The sequence below is a fragment of the Larus michahellis genome, chromosome 8, assembly GCF_964199755.1.
Source record: "Larus michahellis chromosome 8, bLarMic1.1, whole genome shotgun sequence".
Lineage (NCBI taxonomy): Eukaryota > Metazoa > Chordata > Aves > Charadriiformes > Laridae > Larus > Larus michahellis.
In genome coordinates this window covers 5,337,281-5,361,131 of record NC_133903.1, presented here as the reverse complement: position 1 = coordinate 5,361,131, position 23,851 = coordinate 5,337,281, and the positions used below count along the sequence as shown (strand labels likewise).

The following is a 23,851-nucleotide window of genomic DNA, read 5'->3' as shown; positions in this document are numbered from 1 at the left end:
AAATGTTTTCTGCATGGCCAAACTGGCTGAGGAGGTTAGCCCTGAGAAGTTGTTTAAATGTACTATTGGAAAATAAAGATAACAAACGAGTCGTTCTTCTTAGTTTGTCTTAAATGAGATAGTAGGTCTTTTGTATTTGGCTTTTCCTTAGTTGCTTTTTTTTGGGGGGGGGAGTGGGTAGGGGGGTGTCTTTTGTTCTTGTGGCTTCTCAGGACGTGTGATTCTGGCCGACTGGTGGGAAGCTGCTAGTTGTCTGCTGCGGGTGGCAGTGGCCTCTGCTCGGGGGTTCTTCAAGCTCTGCTGGTGGCTTTTCTGAGCTCTCCTGAACTCTCTCCAGTAGAAACAGTAGTTCTTTTTGTGCAAATCACGTGTCTCCCTCGGAAAGTGCTGCTACTGGCCCTTGTCCGAGATGGGCTCCAGGATTAGATGGATTTTGGATCAAACATTTCTGTTCGTATCTGATCTTTGTGTTACAATCATCATCTGTCTCACTGACCATCCCCGAATCGTTTTCCTTAGAGGTGTAATTCTTAGTCCGTGTGTGGCTGCTTGGATCCAGAGATACATATTGTAACAGTATCAGTGATAGCTGCTCTTTCTTGGGATTTTAAGTACAAGTTTTATTTGAATGATTTATTTACCAAATGATCCGTGCTGTTATCTTGTGGAAGGCTTACTGCTTTTGTTCAGACTGGGGTATTTAAAACTCCCTAGGGGTCAACTCCAAGGTAAAGGGGAAGGAGGAATCCAGTACTTTTATTATTTTGAAGTCTGAAAAGATTAATAGTTCACGGGGAATTGGGTATATTTTTGCATCATAAGTTTTCTAGAGATAAATGATCCCCTAATAAAACTTGATACCCCAAAGAGATGCTGGAGTACTCTAATGGACAGAGGATGTGTATTGAAGAGACTGGAACACGCTTGTTTAACTCGAGTACTTCAGAGTTCTAACCTGGGCTTTACCCGTGTAAACATCTTGAGGTAACCACTTTGTAAATGGTGTGGGGAAAGATAATACACTTCATGGAGCCCCTCTTATGCTCTAATTAGTTTAAGGCGTTACAACACCCGATGGGTGTTGCCAGTGCTTCTACTGACCGTCTTCACGGGAGAAGCCGGGCGCCGCCTGCGCTGGGGACACGGAAGGCACAAAGGGAGCCGACGGCGAGGCCTCTCCTGCCCCGGCAGCCGCCAGCCCCGTCCCCGCCGGGCGCCGCTTCCCCTCACGGCGCCCCGCCGGCGCACGGCGCGTGCGCACGGGCCGCCCCGCCCCGTCCCCTCCCGGGGGCCGCCGTACGGCCCGTACCACACCGCGGGGGGAGCGCGGCCCGCTTCGGCTACAGCGCCCGCGGGCTCGCAGGCGGCCGCTCGCCCCATCTTGGCTGCCGAGGGTCAGACACAATTGTGTAATCTCTGCGGAGCGACAGCGGGGTAGGGGATGGCGATGGAAGGAAAGAGGCGTTGTCCGGAGCTTCTCATCTCCCCCCTCCCGTTCTGAGGTAATGGCTCCGTCCAGCCCCTGTGGACGGGGCGGCCGTGGGACGAGTCACTGCTGCACCCGGGGGGGGACCCACGGCAGAGCGGCGGGAAGAACCGTCTCGGTACCGCGGTACGAACGGCCTCCTCCCCCTCTCCCGCTTCCTTCTCCCTCGTTCCGCCGCTCCGTGGCGGTGGCGGGTGGGCAGCAGGAAAGCTGTCTGACCCTCTCCCCCCACCCCGGCTGCCGGTAGGGATGGTACGGGCCGGTGGGTCAGGCTGTGTCAGGCGCCCGCTGACACGGGACGGGCCGGGGCGGGGGAGCCCGGAGCGGCGGTGAGCGGGACGGGGCGCGGGGGACCGGGCCCGGGGAGCCTGGGCCGGGCCGGTGTCGGAGCCGGGAGGCCGCGGCCCGGAGGGGTAGGGCCTGAGGCGTGGCTGGGCCCGAGGCGCTCGGGTCCGGGGGCGCTGAGCCGGGCTAGTCCCGACGCGTTAAGTCCTGAGGCCTCCGGGCGCGGGGAGGCTCCAGCAGGGCCCGAGCTGTCCGGGCACGGAGATCTGGTCTGTCCGTGTAGGACCGGAGGTATCCGGGCACGGGGGGTCCGGTCCGGTCATGTTCCCCTCTGTGGGGTCTGAGGTGTCCCGGCTGAGAGTCGGGGACCCGGACACGGGGGGGTTGGTCTGCGGTAGTCCCATCCTATCAGGGCACGAAGGGTTGGCCCTTGTTCGGGTCACCCTGTGGTGCAGGTGTGCTGGTCCCTTAGGTTGAGCTCCTGGAGGGATACAGAGCAGGACTTGCACTGCTCAGGCCTCAGAGATGCTTTAATGTCCGTTGTGCTGATATTGTGTGCTTTTTCCCTTCAGGAAGCCTAACGCATGTGCTGAGCTCTCACTATGAATGCTATTGTTGCCCTCTGCCATTTTTGTGAGCTCCATGGTCCTCGCACCCTCTTTTGCACTGAGGTTCTACATTCACCGCTTCCCCAAGGCGCAAGCAGCGGGGACATCTCTGGGCAGAATGAGCAGGCGGAGGAGGAAGAAGGTGGCATTCAGATGAGCAGTCGGATCCGCTCACACAGCCCAGCAGAAGGTGCCAGCGCTGACTCCAGCAGCCCAGGGCCAAAGAAGTCAGACATGTGTGAGGCAAGTGTGAATATCCGTGTGTGGATATCGGTGACACTTGGCTTAACTAAAGGGCTCTTGGGTTCTTTAATGCAAATTGTATTGTTTAAGAGAGGTAAAAAAAAGTGAACTGCACTCATTTTGTATGGGACTGACGGTACCATCTCCAAGTCTTCATAAACTGTAATGATCTATAAACAGAGGATGAAGGAGCTGCTGTTGAGCATATAGACCTTGACAGCACAGTGTCTTTAAGCCCTGTGATTTGTGATTCTCTTGTGGCTGAGAAATGCTTTCCTTATCCTTGAAGAGCATTTACTTTATTAGGTTAGGTCTGGTCAGTTATTCATTTTAAGTAATTTTAAGAGCAGTATTGATTAGGAAACAAAAAAAAAAATTGCAAAAGCAATTAAAACAATAGTGAAAATGTATGTTCTCAGTTGTTCTTGTCTGCTATTAGTACTTGTTCTGAGGTATTTGTTTTTTACTGTCCTTTAGGTTATGGGCAGTTTTGTTAGGCCAGTTGGTTTCACAGCTTCTGTTAACTGAATTTTACCACTTATAGAGCCAGCAGCAAGCTCACAGTCAAATTTAATAGTGGAAAATGAGCATAAGAGCATATGAAGTATACTGCACAGAGTCCTATGTGAGGAGCTGTGTTCAAATCCTGACCCTGACTCATATTTCTTGTCTTCTAAGTATTTGTGTTCTTATCTGTATGGGTAAATAATGCATCCTCACATTTTGAAAGGAAAATGCAGAGGCCTTTGTAAAGCTTAGGTAACTGCATGCTCATTTATGGCTGGATTTGCTCTTCTATCTTCAGGGTTGCCGCTCTCTTGCAGGAGGACATCCTGGATATGTCAGCCACGACAAAGAAACTTCAATCAAGTACGTCAGTCACCAACATCCAAACCACCCCCAGCTGTTCAGCATCGTGCGCCAGGCCTGCGTTCGCAGTCTGAGCTGCGAGGTAACTACCTTGGAGTACAGGGAGAAAACCTGGTTATGGCCTTCGGCGTTGTTTCCAATCCAAGATAGTGCTTTGCTGATCCTGACTGCTCTGTGCAGCTAGAAAGAAGGAGGGGATGGAGGTGGAAAGACAGACATAGAAGTTTGTTCATTCAAGGAATGGTGGGAATTTTTAAGGTTGACCTTTGATACCATTGAGCATTCCTTCCTCTCACCTTGCGAGACCAGAAATTTCCCTTTCTTGTTTTTGCTTTTATGTGTTTATTGTTTTGCTTTGTAAGATAAACTGTTTTTGTAAAAACATTGGATTCTGTTGTTTAGTACCAAGAAATATTTGATCTTTGTAAACCATTAACGTTCATCATCTCATAGAAGGGACGGTAGAACCTTACAGATTAATGAGCATTTGTGTGTCAGGATCACCAAAATCCCTTGCGAATTCTCAACAGTACTGTAGCCGAATAGAGCTGAATTCTTAAAACACTGTTAAATCAAAGGTTTGTAGGATACCTCTGGAGGTCTGTTTGCCCACATGTTTTGGATAGTAACCTAGAAAAGGCTTGTTTTATTCACCAGGTGTGTGTGAAAGAGCAGGAAGCTTTGTTCAGTTTATTACTGTTTCAGCTGTGTGATGTGCTTAACTACTTTGGTGTATGTGTCCCTCCCCTTCAGGTCTGCCCAGGACGTGAAGGCCCTATTTTTTTTGGAGATGAACAGCATGGTTTTGTGTTCAGCCACACCTTCTTCATCAAAGACAGCCTGGCCCGAGGTTTCCAGCGCTGGTACAGCATCATCACTATCATGATGGATCGGATTTACCTCATCAACTCCTGGCCTTTCTTGTTGGGAAAAATCAGAGGCATCATTGATGAGCTTCAGGGCAAAGCACTTAAGGTACATCAGTGCCCAGAGTCCATTTGAGTCAACGTTAGTAAAACATTATGATAGTTGATTTACAGCTGAGTCAAAAACCTGATCCAGCTCATTGCTGCCAGGGTGGTCATTAAGGCTGACACAAGGGACAAGAGGATGGTGCGTATCTGGGGGTGTGGGAGAGAAGGAACAGGGTGCCTCTCGCATTTTAAGCCAGTCGTAACACTTTTCATAGACCTAGCTGCTAGACAGTAGCTCTGTTGGAAGTTTAAGTAACTGATGTTGTGAAGGACAATGGTTTTGGAGCACAAGTCTTAATGATAATTTTAGTCAGTCTAAAAATAAGACGTCCTTTCCCTCTCTTTTCCCATAATTTACAATGTGTTTTGGATGATTGCATGTGATGCACCCTTTTCACTTGGTATTTTTCTTGGAGTTTTATTGGCCCAGCTTTATGTAAGCATTTTATCCTTTTTCAGTCTCTTATAATGCCCTTCTTCTGTGGTGCAGGTGTTTGAAGCAGAGCAGTACGGGTGCCCTCAGCGCGCCCAGCGGATGAACACGGCCTTCACTCCCTTCCTGCACCAGCGGAATGGCAATGCAGCCCGCTCCTTAACGTCACTGACCAACGATGAAAACCTGTGGGCATGTTTGCACACTTCCTTTGCTTGGTAATGCCACCTGTGTTTCTAGCTTCTACAGATCCTTTAAGAAGAGATTATTGCCATATTCTGAAAGGGTGGAATTGTGATTTGAGTGTTTGGGTATTTTTTTCTGGAGGTAGTAAGTTAGACTTCGCTAAGTAGCCTTTGAATTGGAAGGAGCTAAACACAGAAAGACAGCAGTCTGCTGATGCCTTTAGGACAAAAAAATTTCTTGTTGCTGTGAAGTAAACCTACTCATGTGGCAGCTAATGGAAACCATGTCCATCTAGGTGGAAAGGTTTTGCAGCATAAAAGTAAGTATGGAAGAAAGCAAGAAAAGACGCTCCTACCCCCAGCTTGTTGTACCTGGGACTCGCACATGAAGTGTGGTGGTTGTTCACCTGGAAGTGCCCGTGTATTGTGACAGGCAGCGTGGGAGGTGCAGCCCTTCGGCACAGTAGTATGTCTGTGGGAGTCCAGCTGCTCCAGTGCCTGGTTGCTTATCCAACTTCCCTGGAAAGATGCCACATAGAGGGTTGCAACACTGACATGTGACTTGGATAAGTGTGTTGCACAAAGTAATTGCAAAATGGTAGGCCTTTCAGTGACTTGGAGTGGCAGTGGTTCTAAGATGCATTGATAGTTACCACACCGAGGAAGGGAGAGATGTGTTGAAAGGAAACACAAATTGGTTAGTGGTTGGATTTTTTTGTTAAGCTCATGGCACCAAGTTTTTTACTGGATTTTTGCCCCTGGCAAACAGGCTTAACGAACGCTTCTTTTGTTTCTTTCAATGTCTCCAGGCTTTTGAAAGCTTGTGGCAGCCGACTCACAGAGAAGCTTCTGGAGGGAGCACCAACAGAAGACACTCTCGTTCAGATGGAGAAACTTGCAGGTGAGATGGAATTTGTAGAGCTGGAAGACCCTCTGAGAAGCTTTGGATGGTAAAAGACCGAGTCCTTTCAGCAGCATCATAAGCGCAGCCATCTCTCATCAGCTTTACCTTAGTGGTAGTCCTGCAGTAGCTGATGTGCTCTCCCATATGGAGATGACTCTTGACAGGAATGTGAAATCAAGGCCCTTGGCCTCGTGGGTTCTCTGCATGCACATGTGGTGTTTGTTACTTGCGTAGGACTGTTGCATCATGATTACTGTTCTCTCTGGCTGGTTTGGCCCTCCCAATGAATCTCTACAGCCAGAAGAATTTCCAGTCATAATATATGGACTTCTTGCTCCCTTTTCTACAGAATTCCTAAAATTAATGGACCGTGATTTTTTCTTGCATTGAATTATTTTTATGAATCCGTTTAGACTAGAATCTACAAAACCTGCCTCAAAGCTTTGGCCGTGACCTTTAAAGCAAGAATAGAGAACACATAGCTGGTCAAAAGATGAGACTTTGTGTCCTGTAGAAGATGATAATTCCTTCTTGACCCTTCAGTGGTTATGGTGTATCTGAACTATGAAACTTCATTAACACCTTAGGGGTCGCTGTGACATTAGTACTTTCAGTTACTGCCTTCTGAACTCTGTCTCCCCACATGGAGCTCACATCAGTTGGCTGCAGTGTGTGTAGGCACTTCTGAAGCAGTTCCCATGCCTAGACTAGAGAGCAGCAATTTTTATGACTGCTCTACCTTTTTTTTTTTTTTTTTTTTTTTTTTTTTTTTTTTTTTTTTTTGCTAGACCTGAAGGAAGAGTCAGAAGGCTGGGATGGTTCCGAGGAAGAAGAGAAGCCCTCTTCCCAGCCAGATGTTGTAGAAGGGCAAGAGCTATCTAAATGCTCAGCTGAAACATCTCTGATGCCAGACTGCAACAGCTGGAACATAGCTCACAGAAGGTTGTCTGTCTTTCGCTCTCTCAGGCACATGAGGCAGGTAAGAGAGGAGCACAGTTACTCTGATGCTGAATTCACAAGCTGATAACCTCTTTTCTCCTGGTAATGTTTATTTAAAAGATGCATTTATTTCCTGCAGTCTGCACTTCTTTCCTGGTTCTGTGTTGAACACGGTGCCTACACAGCTGGTAACGCGTCTCTGAGGACTCTTCTTTCCTCTGAGATCACATGGGCCTCTAGTGACCATCGGTCATGTGGGATGGGATCATATGATTTCTCTCAAATTCTGCGCTTTTACTTCTTCCCAAGAACAGTGGCAGTAATTTAATACAGAGGTCATGCAGCATCTTCAAAGCCAAGTATTATTTGCTTAAAACAAAAGTGTTTCAGAGGGGAAAAAATAATTTACAAACAAAATCAATGGCTCTGTACAGATCTAGCTTTTCCAGTGCTTCCAGTTACCTGACGGAGGGGGAAGGTTCGGCGCATTTGACCTGCGGTCTCTTTCACACCAGCTTGTTTTCCTGAACACTCCTGACAAATACCTGGTTTATGTCTTCAGCCTCCTTTTGTTCTACTGTCTCCCAATTTAGAATGCTTGAAGCTGTTGAACTACACCACTGTATTGCAAGTGTGTGCCTTTGGAGGCTTGTCTTGGAATATTGTTTCACCTTTCCTGCCTGGATCACTTCTGTGAACGTAACCCAGAGCAGAGAAATGCCTGAAAGTTTTTATCATCTAATAGAAGTTGTTCAGTCCCCTTCCGAACAGGCCTGTGTCTGTCTTAACAAAACTGCTGATTTGGCCAGGCGGGCTAATTGATTCTGGCTAGCCAGAGCACTGAAGAATTTGGACCAACTGAGAAACGAAATGTGGAGGAACCTGCTCTAGTTGAAGATGTCCTTGCTCATTGCAGGGGAGGTTGGACTAGATGTCCTTTAAAGATCCCTTCCAACCCAAACTATTCTATGATTCTCTTAATGTGCTTGATATTGAATTGGATTATTGGCTAGGCATGCTGGCAAAGTGGTACTTTGCAGTTGTTTGTTCTTGAAACCATAGATGGGGGCGAATGTTATTTTGCGTGACACCTTCCATGCGTGTCAAAGAAATACTTGATCTTGGTGCTGTGCTTTAGAGCTCTTTCTCTGTGCACAAGACCTGCTAAATTTTCATGTTTGTTTCTGCTCTTCATTTCTAGCAATTTTCTTATGTGGTAGTCATGTTTTTGACAGGGCAAACTGGACATTTCACTAATTCTCATAACCAATGCAGAATATATATTTTCTTTTTTCAGGTTCTTGGGGCATCAGCATTCCGCATGCTGGCTTGGCATGTTCTGATGGGGAACCAGGTCATCTGGAAAGCTCGAGATATGGATCTTGTCCAGTCTGCTTTTGACGTGCTACGGGTAGAAACTTTTTCCTTTGTTTCCTGGCTACGTATTTTCACATCTGCTTCTCTAGTAGTCCAGCCTTCATGATGACCTGTCTCTGACATGCAGTCTTGTGGAGAGTGTGTTCTAAATTATGTGGTTTGGAAAAAAAAAAAAAAAAAAAAAAAAAAAGAACCAAAAAAACCAAACAAACACCCACCAAACAAAAAACCTCACTCTTTGCATGTCTTGGTTGTCCTCAGCAACTGCATAGTCTTCCAAGCTGAGTAAGATGCTTCTGATCCCCCCAGATCAGGAGCATCTGCTCCAAGTCTTGGCTGGCCCTGGAAGTCAGGGGAAAATTGCACTTTACTGGTTTAGCTCCAGTGTTTCTCTTGACATGTTTCCTTCCGTCTTTAGACCATGCTGCCTGTTGGTTGTGTGCGGATCATCCCCTACAGCGACCAGTATGAAGAGGCGTATCGGTGTAACTTCCTAGGGCTTAGCCCACATGTCCAAATCCCATCTCACATACTATCATCTGGTAAGAACCTGTTGCAGAACCCTCTCCTTTCCCTATTATCTTATATTAAAGGGCACAAGATTATTGTTATTTATTTGTATTAAGTATTGGCAGATAGTCTAACAACACTGCATGAACTAAAACCTGTACCACTTCAGGGTTTTTTTCCCCATCCTCCTGCCTGTTCAGTATTTGAATGGTGTGACACCTGCTTTAAGCACTGATCACGCTATAGCTGACAGTCCTGCTTCCTGCTCGGGAAAGATTAATGCCAGGCAAAATATTGTAAATGGTCAGAGCTGTGCTTTCTTGGAGCAGGGTATGTAGCTAGATTTTAGAATCTGGCCTGGTACAGTTAATGTTCTTTTGGGGTCTTGTTGCTCTAGAGTTTGCGGTCCTTGTGGAAGTTCGCACTGCAACCCGCTCCAGCCTCTACCCAACTCTGTTTGAGGATGAGCAGTCCCTCAACAAGTACGAGTTTGTTGTCACCAGCGGTAGCCCTGTTGCAGCAGATCGAGGTGGGTGATTTGAAAGCAGAAAGAACCTGTATCATTGAGATTAAAAGAGCACCTTTAACTTTCGCTTTTTAAGCTGTTCAAGTACTGGCCCTTAAGGAAGTCTTAGTAGAAGCCAGGTCAGTATAGAACAGGGTACTGCTATTTGAGGTGAGGTTTACCACAGTCTGTTTAATCGTAAAGGGTTTGCTTTATCTGATCAGCGTTTTGCTTATTAATTTTCAGAAATGAGAAACAAATTCTGTAACATGGGTACAGTAGCAATTGTAGGGAAATGATTCTTCTGTAACCCACAATGAATGTTTTCTATCATGGAATACTTGTGTGTTTATTTTAAGTAAGTCTAGCTTTTAAGGCCCGTGACATTACTCATCCCCCGTGTTCCACTTGATAGACAAGTATGACTGATACAGAAATGCCCAGGCTTTTTTTTTTTTCTTTTTAAATTTTTTGCTAACTTTATTCAAGGACTCGAACACTTGCACCCAGATGTGATCTGAGTCAGGTCCATCAGTCTCGTGTTTTCTGGGAAGTCTTGATTTAGGTGAATTGGCCTCATTGATTCCCAAAAGACTTGACAGATGGCAAATCCTTCTTGCTCTGTCCTCTGAAGATACAGGTGCAATGAAAAGCAGAGACTTGCTCCCTGTGTGATGTTCTTCCTGTGCTCCAGCAGCTGTTGTAGGTCCCGTATGTATAATTACAATAGTCTACTTTGCATCCAACCAGTGGCATTTCCAGAAGATTCTGGACAAAAATAGTCACTGAAAGGTCTTTTCTTCACCACAGCATCAAACTTACTAGGCCACGGACTGCTGGGAAAATAGTCTCCTAGGGAATTCCAAAAAGTGGTCCAGGAAAGGAATGCCTTGGGTTGGTTGTTGGTTTGTTTTTTAACTAGGTGTCCTGGAACTGCCCTTAACAAGAAGAATATTAAATCAAGAGTAAGCGGAGACTTTAAAATTGAGGGTTTATATTTGTTTATATATGCTATGTATATGGTACAAAGCATGAAGATTTTTTTATAACTTTACATTTTTTTAATGAGCTTTTGATATGGGACTAGCAACAACAAAATCTAAACAGCTTCGGTTTAAAACTGTGTCTGAAAAAAACGAAGGCCTCTGAACCTGTGTGCATATCCTGGGATCCGTCACAAAATTCCATGTTGTTTCTTGGATCAAACATCTTTCTAGTGGCATGATCTTTAACTTCTCTTCCATGGAAACGAAATCAAGGCAGGTGACTGGAGGGTATATTTTTCGACCTTGTAGAACAGTAGGCTTCTTCCTGACTCAAGGAAGATTGTTATCTGTGAACTAATCAAGCCAAATTCTATGTTGAAATTGGCTGTGCTGTTATTAATAGTGTAGCTTTCTGCCTACAGATGAAGCTGCATTAATGCACCAGACCAACGTGAAAAAGGGGCGCAAGCTAGTGCTCTTGAACAGAATAAGAGGTGGAACAAATGTGTATTCTTGTTGGTAATTCCAGCAGGTGTTCAGGCCCAGGCCATAGAATAAATGGACTAGTCCTTGCTAACATTACTAGCAAAGGTGTAAGTGGGTAACCCATAGCTTGTGTATCCTCTTTCTCCCCCTTTTCCCCCCTCTTTCTGATCCTGTAGTTGGCCCTACAATCTTGAACAAGATCGAAGCTGCCCTGACCAACCATAACCTTTCCGTAGATGTTGTGGATCAGTGCCTTGTTTGCCTGAAGGAGGAGTGGATGAAGTAAGTACGACTACGTTGCTGTCAGAGAAACAGCTCTGGCACTAATCCTGCAATGGTTACAGCAGGGCAGACTTACAGTCGGGTAACTTCTGCTTTAGTCTTGAGAGAGTAGCCGGCTTTACTGCTGGGAGCTAAGAATATTGGAGTTCTTCTATGCTAGTCCTAACTCTTCTTGGCTTTCAGCAGTTCTTAACCTTTATGCTTCAGTTCACGTGTTGTAGGTTACCTACATGACAATACTTGTCTGCCTTATATATATTATGAGGATTAAGTATGCAAATACATATATGCCTGTCAATGTGCGCTGTATTCCAGTGCAGGTAACATGCCAAACAGATGTCACGATTGCGCTTCAGGCGCTGCATTTCAAAGGTGCAAATAGCTATAAAGGAAGACCAGACAGTCATGTGAAATAATTCATGGAACATGACGATTTTGTGAATGTACCCGAAGGCCAGATGGGCACTGGATGTGTCTCCCAAGGAGATTCCCAGTTGTCACAATTAACTGTTCTACTTTTCACTAGAATGAAAAAGACTGGAATTATGCATATTACTACTGAAAACTAGTAACCCCCCTGACTAATCCCCCTTTTTCTTGTACTCTACTTCCCCCCCACCTTATTCATTCAAAGCATGAGCATAGTTTCCATGAGATATCGTTTGAAGCTTTTATTAACATTTAGTTGCGGGAGGTACCGAGAGAGGCTACAGTTACTGCTCGTGTCCTGTTTGATGCATGCAAGTCCGTTGTAATAGTGACGGGAGTTTCTTGTTTCCGCAGTAAAGTGAAGGTCCTCTTTAAATTCACTAAAGTGGACAGCAGACCCAAGGAGGATACCCAAAAACTGCTGAGCATTCTGGGAGCTGCGGAGGAGGACAACGTCAAGCTTCTCAAGTTCTGGATGACTGGCCTGAGCAAGACCTACAAGTCCCACCTGATGTCAACAGTTCGCAGCCCGACGTCCTCGGAGTCCCGGAACTAAAGGGTGCCCAAACCTCACTTGCTGCCTTCAGATAATCGCAGGGAACCCCGAGTTGCCTCTGCTGAGCCTGCAGCACGTGCATTAGGCGGATAGTGAAACTTCATCACTATTCTTCTGGTCCTCAAACTAACTTGAAGAGTGACTTGAGTCTTTTCTAATTGCTGTGAGACTGGACTAATAAGTGCTAATAAATAGTGCTGCTCTCTGTCTTGAAACTCAACTCTAAATCTAGACCTCCACACTCAAGACTAAAATACAGCAACACTCAAGGAATCAGTATGAATTAATTAAAATCTCATACTGTCCTCATTAAGCATTATGGTGCGGCAGTAGACCTCAGTTTTAGATTTCATTGGCAAGACTCGGATACCTGTGACAACATCCAGAACTCCTGGGAGTGGATATAGTTAATCTCTCCGAATCCCACATGAATCTCCTAAATGCCTGAGAGAACAAGAACCAAAAATAAGTGACACGTCACAGGGTATGGATCATGTGTAAATTATTTCAAACCACTTTATGCTCGGATTTAAGAAGAGACTATTTTCTGCTGTAGCATAAGTCAGGACATCCTATTGGAGTCCTGTCACTCCACTTTATTTATTGATATCTTAACTTGAGACAGGTTCAGCATTTGCTTTGGAAATCTTGTCTGGGGTGGGGGGAAATTGTAATATAAGGAGTCTCAAAATGCAGCCTGCTTGCCTCTCTAGAGGGTAAAATACTCGCCTTGTTTTGCCTCTGGTTGCAGAACTTCCAGGTAATGAAGATAACCTCGCCAAGATAAGGTTGCTGGTGGTGTTCTGTCTTCAGAAATAGTTTCCTAGCTTTCTAATTAAGTTAAGCAGAAAAGATCCAACCTGTAGGTGCTCCCTTCTTATATAACTCTATAGTAGCCATTTTGAATGCTTAATAGTTCATGGAAACATTGGTGCATTTTTTAATTACCTAAACGGATATTCCTTATCTGTATTGTAAGGAATTACAGTTTCTGTTGTGAAGTCTTTTATTTTTTTGTCTTTTCCTGGATCATTGTTGGGAAAACTTGATGTTACCGTAGACATTTTTAACAAGTTAGAGGCAGGTTTTACCCAGGTGACCTTCTACACTCATTCAAACAAGACTCAAGCTCAGAGGGGATGTTCCAACTTGTCACGAGTTCTGTTCTTATGTATAAAATATGCAGGTTGATTTTTGTCTGGAACATCTGTAAAAATAGAGACAGGCATTAAATCTCATTAAGAGCTATTTTTGTAAAATGGACAAAGCCTAGTTTTGTGTTGATTTTCAGTGTGTGTCTGTGTTGGGGTGGGGGAAGCAGCGGTTGATCCACAAGGTAATTCCTGCATCTTAGCCTTGATCTAATTTCCAGAATTTAACAGGTCTTTTCCTCCTGAACTTTGTTTCTTGTACATATCTGAGCATCTCTTGCTCCATATATTAATTGAAAATGTTCGACTGGACATAAAAGCCAACTGTAGGATATTCAAACAGCCAACAGATGCTTGGAAAAGGGCATTACTCTCTCACTTCAAAAACTAACCACGTCTTTAATTTCAGGGTTTGCAAAAAGGCCTTGCATTTCCCAATTGTCAATAAGGAGACGGGGAAACAAAAGAGGTGCTCAAGCTCTATCCCCAGGAAAGGAAGGTGTGAATAGCGTGTGCATCCTGCTTCCCGTGCCCTGGGTGCCACTCCTGAGGGGAAAACAAAGCCCACCGAGACTGGCATAAAAGTTGCAGAAGTCACTAGGCAAGCGTGGACTAGTGAAGCGGAATTTCTAGTACTAGGTCAGTGCTTGCTCTTGGGGCTACCTTTTAAGTGATCTACTTTTTTTTTTTTTTTTTTTTCCTACTTGAAATCTATTCTGATCCAATTCAGAGCTGTGTAACACAATAGGTAAGACATTATTTGGCATTTAGACCTTCTCGCTTGCTCAACTGTTTTTTATCTTTTAAAGAATAGCTCTCCCGAGCGATCACACGTTAAAACTGAGTCTCTAGCTAACCCGCAGTTGGTGCATAAGCACCCACTAGCAAAGCCCCCGTTTCTGAACAGAGGTGTGTTCTTTTTCGAAGACAGAAAAATGGTGATCACCAGGTCGAGCATGAGGCTTCATTTTTTCCTTGCGCTTGTGTAAGCAGTGAGTTGGATGCAATGTCCATCTGTCTCCGTCCTGATCCAAAACAGGGCTGTCACGGACAACCACACTCTGGGTAACATACCATTTTTGAGCCAGGGCAAGGAAACCACCAATTTAACACGTATAAAGTACCCACAGGAAAGAAAGGGGAGAGTTTCTGTGAACCTAGGCCTCCTGCGTAGCATAAAACCAGCTGTGCTTGCCTGCCAGAACAGATCTACACCTGGGATTACCAAATAATTGTCTGGGCAAGTTCCTGCAGCTTGTGGATCAGGCCCCGGGCGCTCCTTTTGCCGTCAGCGATAGCTGGAATGTGCACAACTTAATTAACGGAAAATCATGTCTGCAGCCATCTTTCACCGCCCTCCTTCCCTCTGAACGGTACGCCTTAGAGACAAACTGATTAAAGCCGGCTCTTTCTTTATCCCGGTGTGATTTCTGCCTGGCCGAGCAGAGGCAGAAGGGCGGGAGGAGGGAGCAGGGAGAGCCCCACCACCGCCCTGCGGTTACAGCCCGGGCCTTTGTGCCCTAATTCTGCCACCCTTGTCTCCTCAGCCGGGGCTTGGCGGCGCCGGGTAGCCGGCGGCTGTCTGTCCCTGTCCCCTCAGCCGGGACCTGGCGATGCCGGGCAGCCGGCGGGTGCTGGGGAGGGGTTACTGGGCGCTCCTCAGCGCGCCCAGTCAGGCGAGGGGGGCCGGTGGCCGCTCTTCACTGCCTCCGGGGCCGCCTTTCCCCCACCTCCCCGAGGCAGCCCGAGCCCCCGGGGGCCGGGAAGGCGGTCGGCCGGGGCGGGGTGGCGCTAGACACCGCGGCGGTTCCCTGAGGAAACTTCCCGCCGCGGCAGCGCTCGGAGCCTCCGCGCATGCGCCGGGCGGCGGCGGGGGCATGTGGGCGGCGGGCGCGGCGCGGCGGGCCGGGCTGGCGCTGGCGGCGGCGGCGGCGCTGTGCCTGGCGCTGGCGGCCTGGCGGCGGCGGGCCCGGCCCCTACGCGAGGTGCTGGTGTTCCCCTCGCCGCCCAGCTGCACCGAGGCGCTGCTGGCCGAGGCGGCGGGGCCCGGGGCGGCGGCGCGGCCCTGCCACTGCCCGCTGCCGCACGGCGACTGCCCCCTCAGCCGCCTCCTGCGGCATCTCCTCACCGCCCGCCGCTCCCTCGACATCTGCCTCTTCGCCTTCTCCAGCCCGCAGCTGGGCCGCGCCGTCCGGCTGCTCCATCGCCGCGGCGTCCGCGTCCGCATCGTCACCGACACCCAGTACATGGGGGTCCAGGGCTCCCAGATCAGCCTCCTCCGGCAGGCCGGTGAGGCGGCCGCGGGGCAGGGCACGGCCGGGCGCTGGGGCGGCTGTTGGGCGATGGCGTCGGTCGCCACTGAAGAGGTGGTTGTGTCTTTGTAGGGATCCAGGTGCGCCACGACCAGGAGAGCGGTTACATGCACCACAAGTTCGCTGTCGTGGACGGGAGGATGCTCATCACGGGCTCCCTCAACTGGACCACCCAAGCGATCCAGAACAACCGGGAGAACGTGCTGGTCACGGAGGATGTCGAGTATGTGAAGCCTTTTCTGGATGAGTTTGAAAGGATTTGGGAGAAGTACAATCCCATCAAGTACAAATTTTTTTCTAAAGACAGTAAATGATTGAGCTGCCTCACAGGGCTGGTGGAGTGCTTAACAGAGGGCATCCATGGACTTTATCATCATCTATGGAAATCATTGTATTGTCCATCTGGGTGTAATTTAGGTCAGCTCCTCCAGAGAAGCAAAGTGCCCTCTACCCTAAAGTGCCACAGATCCCTTGCTGTGGGTCATTTCTGTCCTAGAGGGAATGACCCAGCTGTTTGGTGAGTTGTTTTGTGAGGATAACCGCAAGGACTGCATTCCTAGAGCTTAAAACTGCGTGCAGGCTCCTTGCCGTGCCCTGACACAGACGAGGTGTGTTCATACAGTGCTGGGTGGGTGTTTCAATGGAGATTTTTCCAACTTGGGATACTGCAGAATGGAATTGTAACCCAGTGTCTCCTCTACATCAGTAACTCTGAAGAAGAGTTAAAAGGGCTACAGCAAATTTCAAGTTTGTACAGAGAGATTAAGCACCTTCGTTACACTTCTCGTTGGCATTAATTGTTGAAAGTTTGTAAAAGGAAATTTTTGGGAAATACGAAGGCAGAATTTAGAAGTGTGTTTTGATTGTGTACACATTTCCTTTGGTTTAAGATTAGCAGAGCTCCAGTGTAAAAATGTGAGAACAGACAGTAATGACAGCTCCTCTTCCAGCGAGCAAGTGTAGGGAAGCCTGGAAAGAAATGAGAGAAACTGTTCTTTGAGATCAGTCGGTCTTGAGAGCAGACATGGCTGGAGCGGTGGAAGGAAACCTCAGGTCGTTCAGGTGGGGACATCGTGTGCTGGTCTGGTTGGGTGACTTCGCCTGTGGTGGCAGCAGCAGGCTGGGGACAGCGAGGGAGCAGCAAGAGGGAGGCAACATCCCTGTCCCTGCAGTTCAGGGTGGGACAAAGATGGGCGTAAACTTCAGAATTTCGTATCTCTAAATAGCGTCTGTGTAAGAACTACTTTATACTGAGTCTAAAGTGCCTCAAAATCTCTCAAAAGGAAAAAAGGTCTTTAGTATTTTTGTTACCAGTTTTGCCTGATAGAGTGGTGCTGCGAGTGGCCCTATTAAATGCCACCAGGATTGGAATTTTCACAGAAAAGCTCAACATCGTCTTCTGGTTTTTGCCTGCCAGCCAGTTCTTGGGGGTTGGTTGTTCCAAAGATCCAAATCATTAAAAATTCCTGTAGATCCTTAGGTGTTATTTAGGGTACGTGGAGTAACAGCAACGGATTACAGATTTGTTCTATTTTGTTGCAGATTTGTTCAGTTTTGTTTGAGAAAGTTGGCGTGGGTCTGGGGGAAAAAGCATTATTGCTTTCTCTGGCTTAGCAACTCTGCAAGGCTGAGGAAGGTCATTCTCTAGTAAACCCCGTTCAGCAACATTAGATTTACACTACTTTAAACACGTTATTGCTATTAAAATGCTGTTTCCTTTGTGAAGGGTGACTATAAAAGCCATCAGCTCACTCGGTTTTCAGGCTCTGGCCTCTGCTCCGTTCTTCATGCAGTAGCGTCCTTTTTGAAAGAAAGCCCTCACTACACGGCATGCAAAGGGTGGTGCAAAAATAGTTTATTACGATATAGTTAATGTAAAGTTAGGTAATTATATTTACAAAATAAAAATGATCAGCTACATCCATGGGAACCTAGCATGTCACACGAGTTTGTAAGGAATAAATACTGTGAGAAAATGTGATGTTTCTATTACAGTGAGCAGTTGATCGGAAACGGTGGCTCTTAAAAAAGCACTGAAATAATCGAGTGGAAGGGAGAAGGGAAAGAGAGAGGAACGTGCACGTACTGAGAAACGGGAGCCTCCAACACCCATTCCTCTTTGCAGAGGGAAAATACCACATGTGAGATGTTATTTCCCAGAGTAATCCGTGTGGAAAACGCCCCTTAAAAGAGGCTGTTCTGCCCTACGGATGGGCAGGGATCGAGGACAACTGTGCTGCCTCCTCTCCCCACTGCCCCGCTGTGATCATTCCTGGGTTTGAGCCGCTGGGATTTCCGTGGGGCTGCAGCATCGCGGTGCCACCCGGGTACCACCATCCCTGCTCCGCTGCCACAGGGCAGGGCGGAGGGGGAGGGCTGGCCGCCGCGTCCCATCATCACGAACTGGGAAATGACACTTGCGTCCTCATTACTCACCATTCCTTTGGGCCGTTCCCAGAGTACAAGCGGTGGAGCGTAGTGCGTGCGTGGTTTTAATCCAGAAAAATTCCCCTCCGATTACGCGTCAGTTGTCGGTTAAAGCTGTGCTGGGACAGAACTAAGGGAAGCCGCCTGTTCTCCTCAGCTACCACCCACAGACTTGCAGAGCTTCCTCCTCTCTCCCCAAAACTTCATCCTTTCAAATAAATGATTCTTTAAAACCTCAAGTCATCCCGAACTCCAGGTCCCAGGAGGGTGGACACGGGTCAAAGACTGCGCGTCCCTATCTGCTTCCTACTTACCATCGTCTTTAGTATTTTACAACATACTTTGCCGGCTCTAGTTTAGAACAAAGAGTGAATGTTCGTGACAGTCCTGCACGCAGGCAGCCTGCGTGAAGAAAGCGTGAAGACCATAATTGCAATTGCACTCATTATTTACGAGCTCACGGCCAGCTGCTTTAGTTCCGTTGGTACCAACTCGTCTGGCTCATCAGGTTTCCGCTGGTAAATCCCACACCCTCGGTTTCTTGTTGTAGTCTCGGATTGATGCAGGCAAAAGAGCGTTATAACCCGTGTTATTTCCAGCCTGGTGCCCCCTGCTCCTGCCGCGGGACCTTGGGGCCTCTTCTGAGAGGGGTTTGTACCCCGGGATCGCACCGAAGGTCAGCGCCGTAGTAACGATGTTGTGCTGGAAGTTACGTTTGACGTTACTGCGACAGCCCCCGGCTGTCGTGTGTGGACACCGCAAGGACAGCCGTGCATGCTCGGTCACCGAGTAGTCGCTGCTGCTCCGTGGAACGAGAGATGTGCATCCTCGTGGTGTTAATGCCACTATCAAATACACCATTCCCGACTTCTCTGAATGGCAAAAAAAACAACCCCGAGGTTTAGGGCGCAGTGAGGTTACAGTTCTCAAACCGACTGTACACGATCTTTGGACAGGTATCTTCAAAACTAAAGGTACAGGTCAGCAGAAAAGGTTTGAAAAGATATTTATAAGAGTCATCAAAAGCAAACAAAACAGTTTATGAGGGCAGAGGGGGTGGGTTGGACACACTCGGCGCTCCTCTCCCAGCCCCTGCCTGGGACATCTCTCTTAGAACAAGATTTAAAAAACAAAACCCACAACTTGGTCACAAAAGAGACCCCTCCACTAATTTCTGAGTCATAAATATTTACACGGCGTGCTTGGAATACTATACAGGTTTTAAATTACTTTTTAAAAAGAGAAGAATACCAAAGCTTTTGCTTTCTTTTCTTTTTTTTTTTTTTTTCCCCCCCTAAAAAATTACAGCGGGAAGGCAAGCTACACCGAGTGTGCGTGTGCTGAAGTGTTCACAACCGCCTAAAAGTGCTGTGTCCGAACCACGGGAGAAGGCGAAGGTCCCGTGGAAGTGCCGTCAAGTAGAGGGTTGGGACAAAAGCAGTGACACTTTTTACAAAGCCGGGGGCGGCGCTGTTAATGCAGTCCACCTCTGCCCGAAGGGGGAAAAAAAAAAAAAGAAAAAAAAAAAAGAGACTTTTCTGGTTGGCAAGCGGGCACACGATTCTAGTTTTGAAGCAAAAGCACACAGTTTGGTTCATTTTTCTATACGCGGGCAAAGAAAAGGTCACCGTTAGAGAGGGATTCAACCTGTTTCAGGGGAGACGGTGCAAACGGTAGGAAAATTCTAAGCGCGAAAAAAAAAAACCAAACCCTTGGAGCAAATTAGGTGGTGTCCGTGCCTGCACCTTCCTTGCGCTTGACTTTTCCTCGGCCTCGCATTTCGGTGCTATCAATAGTGTAGAATTGTGTAAAAAAAAACGCAGCCGCTTGCATTCCCCGTGTGACGCCGTGGATATTCGGTGCCCCGGAGCAGGAAGAAGCAAGAGGGTAACCAAGGACCACTGCCATCAGTAAAAACCTTCCCAGCTGGCTTTACCCCCCCTCCTTTTTTTTTTTTTTCTTTAAAGCGCTGCTCTCTGCAGAAATGTTTCAGGCTGTTTATTGGTGCTGCAGGTTCTCTCTTTTTCTTTAATGTAACGGCAGGTAATGGACCGCCTCTTCCTTGGGAGAGATGCTTAGAAAGGTGCCAGGCGCAGGCGGAGTGGAGCCCAAAGCCTGGAGCGGTAGTTCGGAACAGCCCTTGGCATGTCATAGCATCTTCCCTCCTTCTCCTCCTCCTCCTCCTCCTCCTCCTCCTCTTCGTGACCCCCCAGAACTCACAGCCACCACCACGGGACATCGTGTGCAGCGTTCCCGGCTGATGAAGTGCTGCCCCAAAGGCTGAGGTTGATCCTGGTGATGCCGAGAGGCCCCGTCTCAGCCCCTGCGACGCCTCCGGGAGAGCGGAGCCCAGGTCTCTGCTTTAATCCTCAAAGGAGCCCAACTCCCCGGAGGAAGATGGCTGCTCCCATGTACTACAGACAGAAGACCACCACCACCACGTCCGTAAAAGACCCCTTCGCTTAGCGACAAATATTTTAAACCCACGAAGTTCAGCACTGAGATTAACTGATTTGGCTTATTAAGAATTGCTAAACCCACGCCAATGGCAGCCAGTCCCACCCGTCCCTCCGCACGCCGTGTTCCCTGCGGCTCTACTCCTGCCACCGACACATTTTATTTCAGCTATACTTGTAGTTACCGCCAGGTGTGGTTTTTCTATTTTTTCCCAGCAAACCTGCCTGTTTTGCTTTTCTCAGCTATTTGAAGGTCCAGAGACGCTGGACAGTGTATATTAAATAAAAGTGCCCTGACCGCAAACCTCTGACCAGCTGATCCCCAGGGTCTGACCCCCGTTAGCAAACGGCAATTCGAATCCTGTAAAAGATGAAAAACATCTGTAAAAGGTGTTTCAGGGAGCCCGCAAAAAGAGGGGAGGTGATGCGAGGGCTGATATTTTCCGGACAACAAGGTAAAAACAAGCTCGAGGAAACAGAGAAGAAAAATCCAGCTTCGTTCCTGCCGACGCCGGATCCCCCGGCAGTGCCTCACCGGAGAGAAGCAAAACGCCGTCTGTGTTGCCTCGGGTGAAGAACTGACACAGGGGACTCAGAAGTTCTATATGTCCCCTCGCGTAGTGTATGCGCACGTCTACAGGAAAGGAGCAAGAGCTGCACGAGTGTTCTTGGGTGATTTCTCCTCCCCCCCCCGCCGCTAAACACCAGTATGGTTTTCTATGTGTATAAATAACAATCCCGCCCCCCCCATCGCCTCCCTCCACAGGGCAAGTCAAGGCCCGAGCACAAGCGGAAAGTGCGTCTCCGGCCGCTCCCCGTCTGCGGCACCCGTGGGCTCCGCACAGCTCCCCATGCCGCCCCATTTCCATCACACCTTCGTCCGCCTTCCTGCGCCATCCGCCACCGAAGCGCTGCCACCTTCGCCAACACACTGCAGTGCTTTTCTGCCCATCCTCACCCCTTGTCTTAAAAAAAAAAAACCCAAACCAAAACAAAACAAAAAAACCACAAACGTATTTACACGTGCCGAGTCAAAAGCTGGGGACGATCCCCACCTCATCGCTCCACGTGTGCCCTCCACTCACCCAGCCGTTCTCTACGTTAAGAAATACGGTTCGAAGCCGGAGCACTGGCAAAGAAATCAAGTGCTCTTATTCGCCAGGCTCAATACCTCGTCCTAGGCAGGACTCTCAGCTGCAAGAGAGGATTTCTTGGTGTATGCAAGTGTAGAGCAGGAAACTTCCCTCCGTGGGGAGCCTCGCGATGCTCAGTGGCATGATCCTGTACCAGAAAGGGTCCACCTTGTGTCCTCTACACCACCGATGCAAATAGCAAGGTACGTAACTTCTAGTCCTCACACTTAAAATAAGTGCTCCGGAGCAACTGCAGAAAAAAGCAGGATTTCCTAGGGGACATCGGAAAGGTCAGGGTCCACGTGGTGAGAAGGAGCCCAGCACGTGTTCTGCTCAGTTGGCTAAAAAGGACAAAGTCCCACCATATGTCTTGAGAGATGAGGAGGAGGAGGAGGGTGTCCTCCTGGAGCCAATGAGGTCTTGTAAGGGAAGAGCAATGACAGTGACAAGGCCTACATGCCGTCCTAACGCTGTGTCTCAAGGCCTCTGCCAGGAGATCACAGAGGCCAGCGCTCACCTGGAGCAGCCAGGGATGAAGTGTAAAGGTTATCCCTGCTGAGAGCTGGAGAGATGACTTTGGACGGGACCAAGCCAGGCACCGGGAGCGGGTGACCGTCTCCTGACAATCAATCAGGTGTCTACAATATACAAAACACAGTGGATGGAGTCATCTCCCCACCCAAGTAATAGCCCAAAAGACTGCCCTTAACCGCTCATCGATGCCGCTAAGTACCATGTTCCAGCTGCTGTGAGCACGGGGACCCCAACACGCATCCATCACCCAACTGTGAGGTTACACCAGAGCCCCAGACCTCTCACTTCAGTCACGTGCAAGATGCCGACAGGGAGAGAGAGAGAGAGAAACCCTGCACACGACTAGTGACAAAGGACCCTCTTCTTCCAGAAGTGGACTTCTAAGCACAACACGTGAGCACTTGACCTGGAAAAGGCTGAATTTGGGAAGTGCTACAACCAGGGAGAGCTGCATCTGGATCCCCTCAGCTGGAAGGGAACCAGGACCCAATGCCACGGATATAAAAAGCCAGTGCTAAGCATTACCAACATCCATGGGTTTATCAACAACAGCCTATCCTTTAGCTGGCCATGAGCTAGCTCAGCGTGGTGACAGAAGTTATTTCCACAGCCCCAGGACGGCGCTGAGGTGACCATTTCCACTTTGGGCCTCCCCAGTTTGGACTCCCGTCATGCAGGTGAGACGCTGATGGCGAGCAGCTTTGGGTGAACAGGCCACATTCCTTCGCGGTGGGGTGGGAGGAGGACTAGGGTGGCTGCTGACTGATGGGTGAAAGCAAACACAACGCAAGGAGCAGCACCGAGATTCCTGGGGGCGGCTGATGGTTGATCAGAGAGGTGGTCCAGGTGGTCCATGGCTGGGAAGGCTCCCGGGTCCTCCAATGCTCTACAGAAAGTGCTACGGTGAGCTCGGATTGGGGCGAGTGGCTGCACATCAAAACATCTTAGAGGGCACGTGCCTCCTGATGAGGGAAAAGCCTTTGCATCCGAGCGGCTAAACATCTTTCCTACCCTCCTCCTGTCTCCAGGGCTTCCGTGTACATCCAGACACACATTACAGAGCGTTGCAGTGGGAGAGCATCTCCATACGTCCTCTGCCTGCTGCGCGGTGCTGGCATCTTGGCTGGGGACAAGTGTGGCTCCTCCGGGCAGGACCGGACGCTGCCATGCGCTGCCACGAGTGCCCCAGGAGGTGTCAAGCCGAGAGCTCGGCCATGGCAAGGCCACACAAGTTGGACGAGAGCCTGATTCACGCCACGGTTAGATGACGCCATCTCCCGACGAGGGTCCGGTGGCTGAAACAGAGACTTGCTGCTCCGAGGGGGACGGTGAGGGCAAGCTCTCCGGCCCCCACCGTGGCCCAGCCTGGCAGGACCGGGAATAGCCGTCACCAGCGAGAGTTTGCTCTGAGGGCTGCGCTTGTACCGCCCACGTAACAGACCCAAAAATCAGCCGTGAAAGCACACAGAGCTGCCTACTTCAGCCATGGGTTGGGAAGCCAGCGCGCTGAAGCGATCCAGGGCCATTGGTGAGGCAGGACCCAGAGTCTTTACCGGTGGCATCTTGAAATGCTGTCGTCAGCCCGGGATGAAGCCACCGTGCCGGGGCAGCCCTGCTGCTGCAAAGGCTTCTTCTGGGAAGGCATCCTCCGCTGGGCTGGCCGTCTGCTGCAGCTCCCTCGCCTCGCTTTTAGTTTGTATCCGTCTATCGGCCTCACGGTGCTAAATTGTAGGCTTTAAATACACAAGCTATTAGGACTGAGAAGGTCTGAAGCACATAC

The 23,851-nt window shown here is 48.7% G+C and overlaps 2 protein-coding genes across 4 annotated transcripts; both read left to right on the top strand.

The window, feature by feature from the left end:
* Positions 1 to 1,307: 1,307 nt before the first annotated feature.
* FLCN (folliculin) lies at positions 1,308 to 13,325 on the top strand. Of its 3 annotated transcripts, none has more exons than XM_074597723.1 (12): positions 1,308 to 1,502; positions 2,344 to 2,622; positions 3,428 to 3,574; positions 4,246 to 4,467; positions 4,957 to 5,117; positions 5,894 to 5,985; positions 6,777 to 6,967; positions 8,225 to 8,338; positions 8,723 to 8,846; positions 9,212 to 9,343; positions 10,968 to 11,073; positions 11,857 to 13,325. In XM_074597723.1, the coding sequence occupies exons 2-12, from the start codon at positions 2,374 to 2,376 to the stop codon at positions 12,056 to 12,058; spliced, it is 1,740 nt and encodes a 579-aa protein (XP_074453824.1). In that variant the 5' UTR covers positions 1,308 to 1,502; positions 2,344 to 2,373; the 3' UTR covers positions 12,059 to 13,325. The 3 variants fall into 3 exon arrangements, with proteins under 3 accessions (XP_074453824.1, XP_074453821.1, XP_074453822.1); XM_074597720.1 differs by having other exon boundaries at positions 1,478 to 1,612; XM_074597721.1 differs by lacking the exon at positions 1,308 to 1,502 and adding an exon at positions 1,741 to 1,815.
* A 1,761-nt stretch (positions 13,326 to 15,086) lies between these two features.
* Positions 15,087 to 17,493, top strand: PLD6 (phospholipase D family member 6). The gene is made up of 2 exons (XM_074597724.1): positions 15,087 to 15,498; positions 15,594 to 17,493. The coding sequence occupies exons 1-2, from the start codon at positions 15,087 to 15,089 to the stop codon at positions 15,833 to 15,835; spliced, it is 654 nt and encodes a 217-aa protein (XP_074453825.1). The 3' UTR covers positions 15,836 to 17,493.
* Positions 17,494 to 23,851: the final 6,358 nt, after the last annotated feature.

What these genes read in the sequence shown, in the direction of transcription:
- PLD6 (XM_074597724.1), top strand. Translation starts at nt 15,087, where the DNA reads ATGTGGGCGGCGGGCGCGGCGCGGCGGGCCGGGCTGGCGCTGGCGGCG. An exon ending in CAGCCTCCTCCGGCAGGCCG is followed by an intron (nt 15,499 to 15,593) that starts GTGAGGCGGCCG and finishes GTGTCTTTGTAG; the next exon opens with GGATCCAGGTGCGCCACGAC.
- FLCN (XM_074597723.1), top strand. Translation starts at nt 2,374, where the DNA reads ATGAATGCTATTGTTGCCCTCTGCCATTTTTGTGAGCTCCATGGTCCT. An exon ending in CTCTCAGGCACATGAGGCAG is followed by an intron (nt 6,968 to 8,224) that starts GTAAGAGAGGAG and finishes TTCTTTTTTCAG; the next exon opens with GTTCTTGGGGCATCAGCATT. An exon ending in CTGCTTTTGACGTGCTACGG is followed by an intron (nt 8,339 to 8,722) that starts GTAGAAACTTTT and finishes TTCCGTCTTTAG; the next exon opens with ACCATGCTGCCTGTTGGTTG.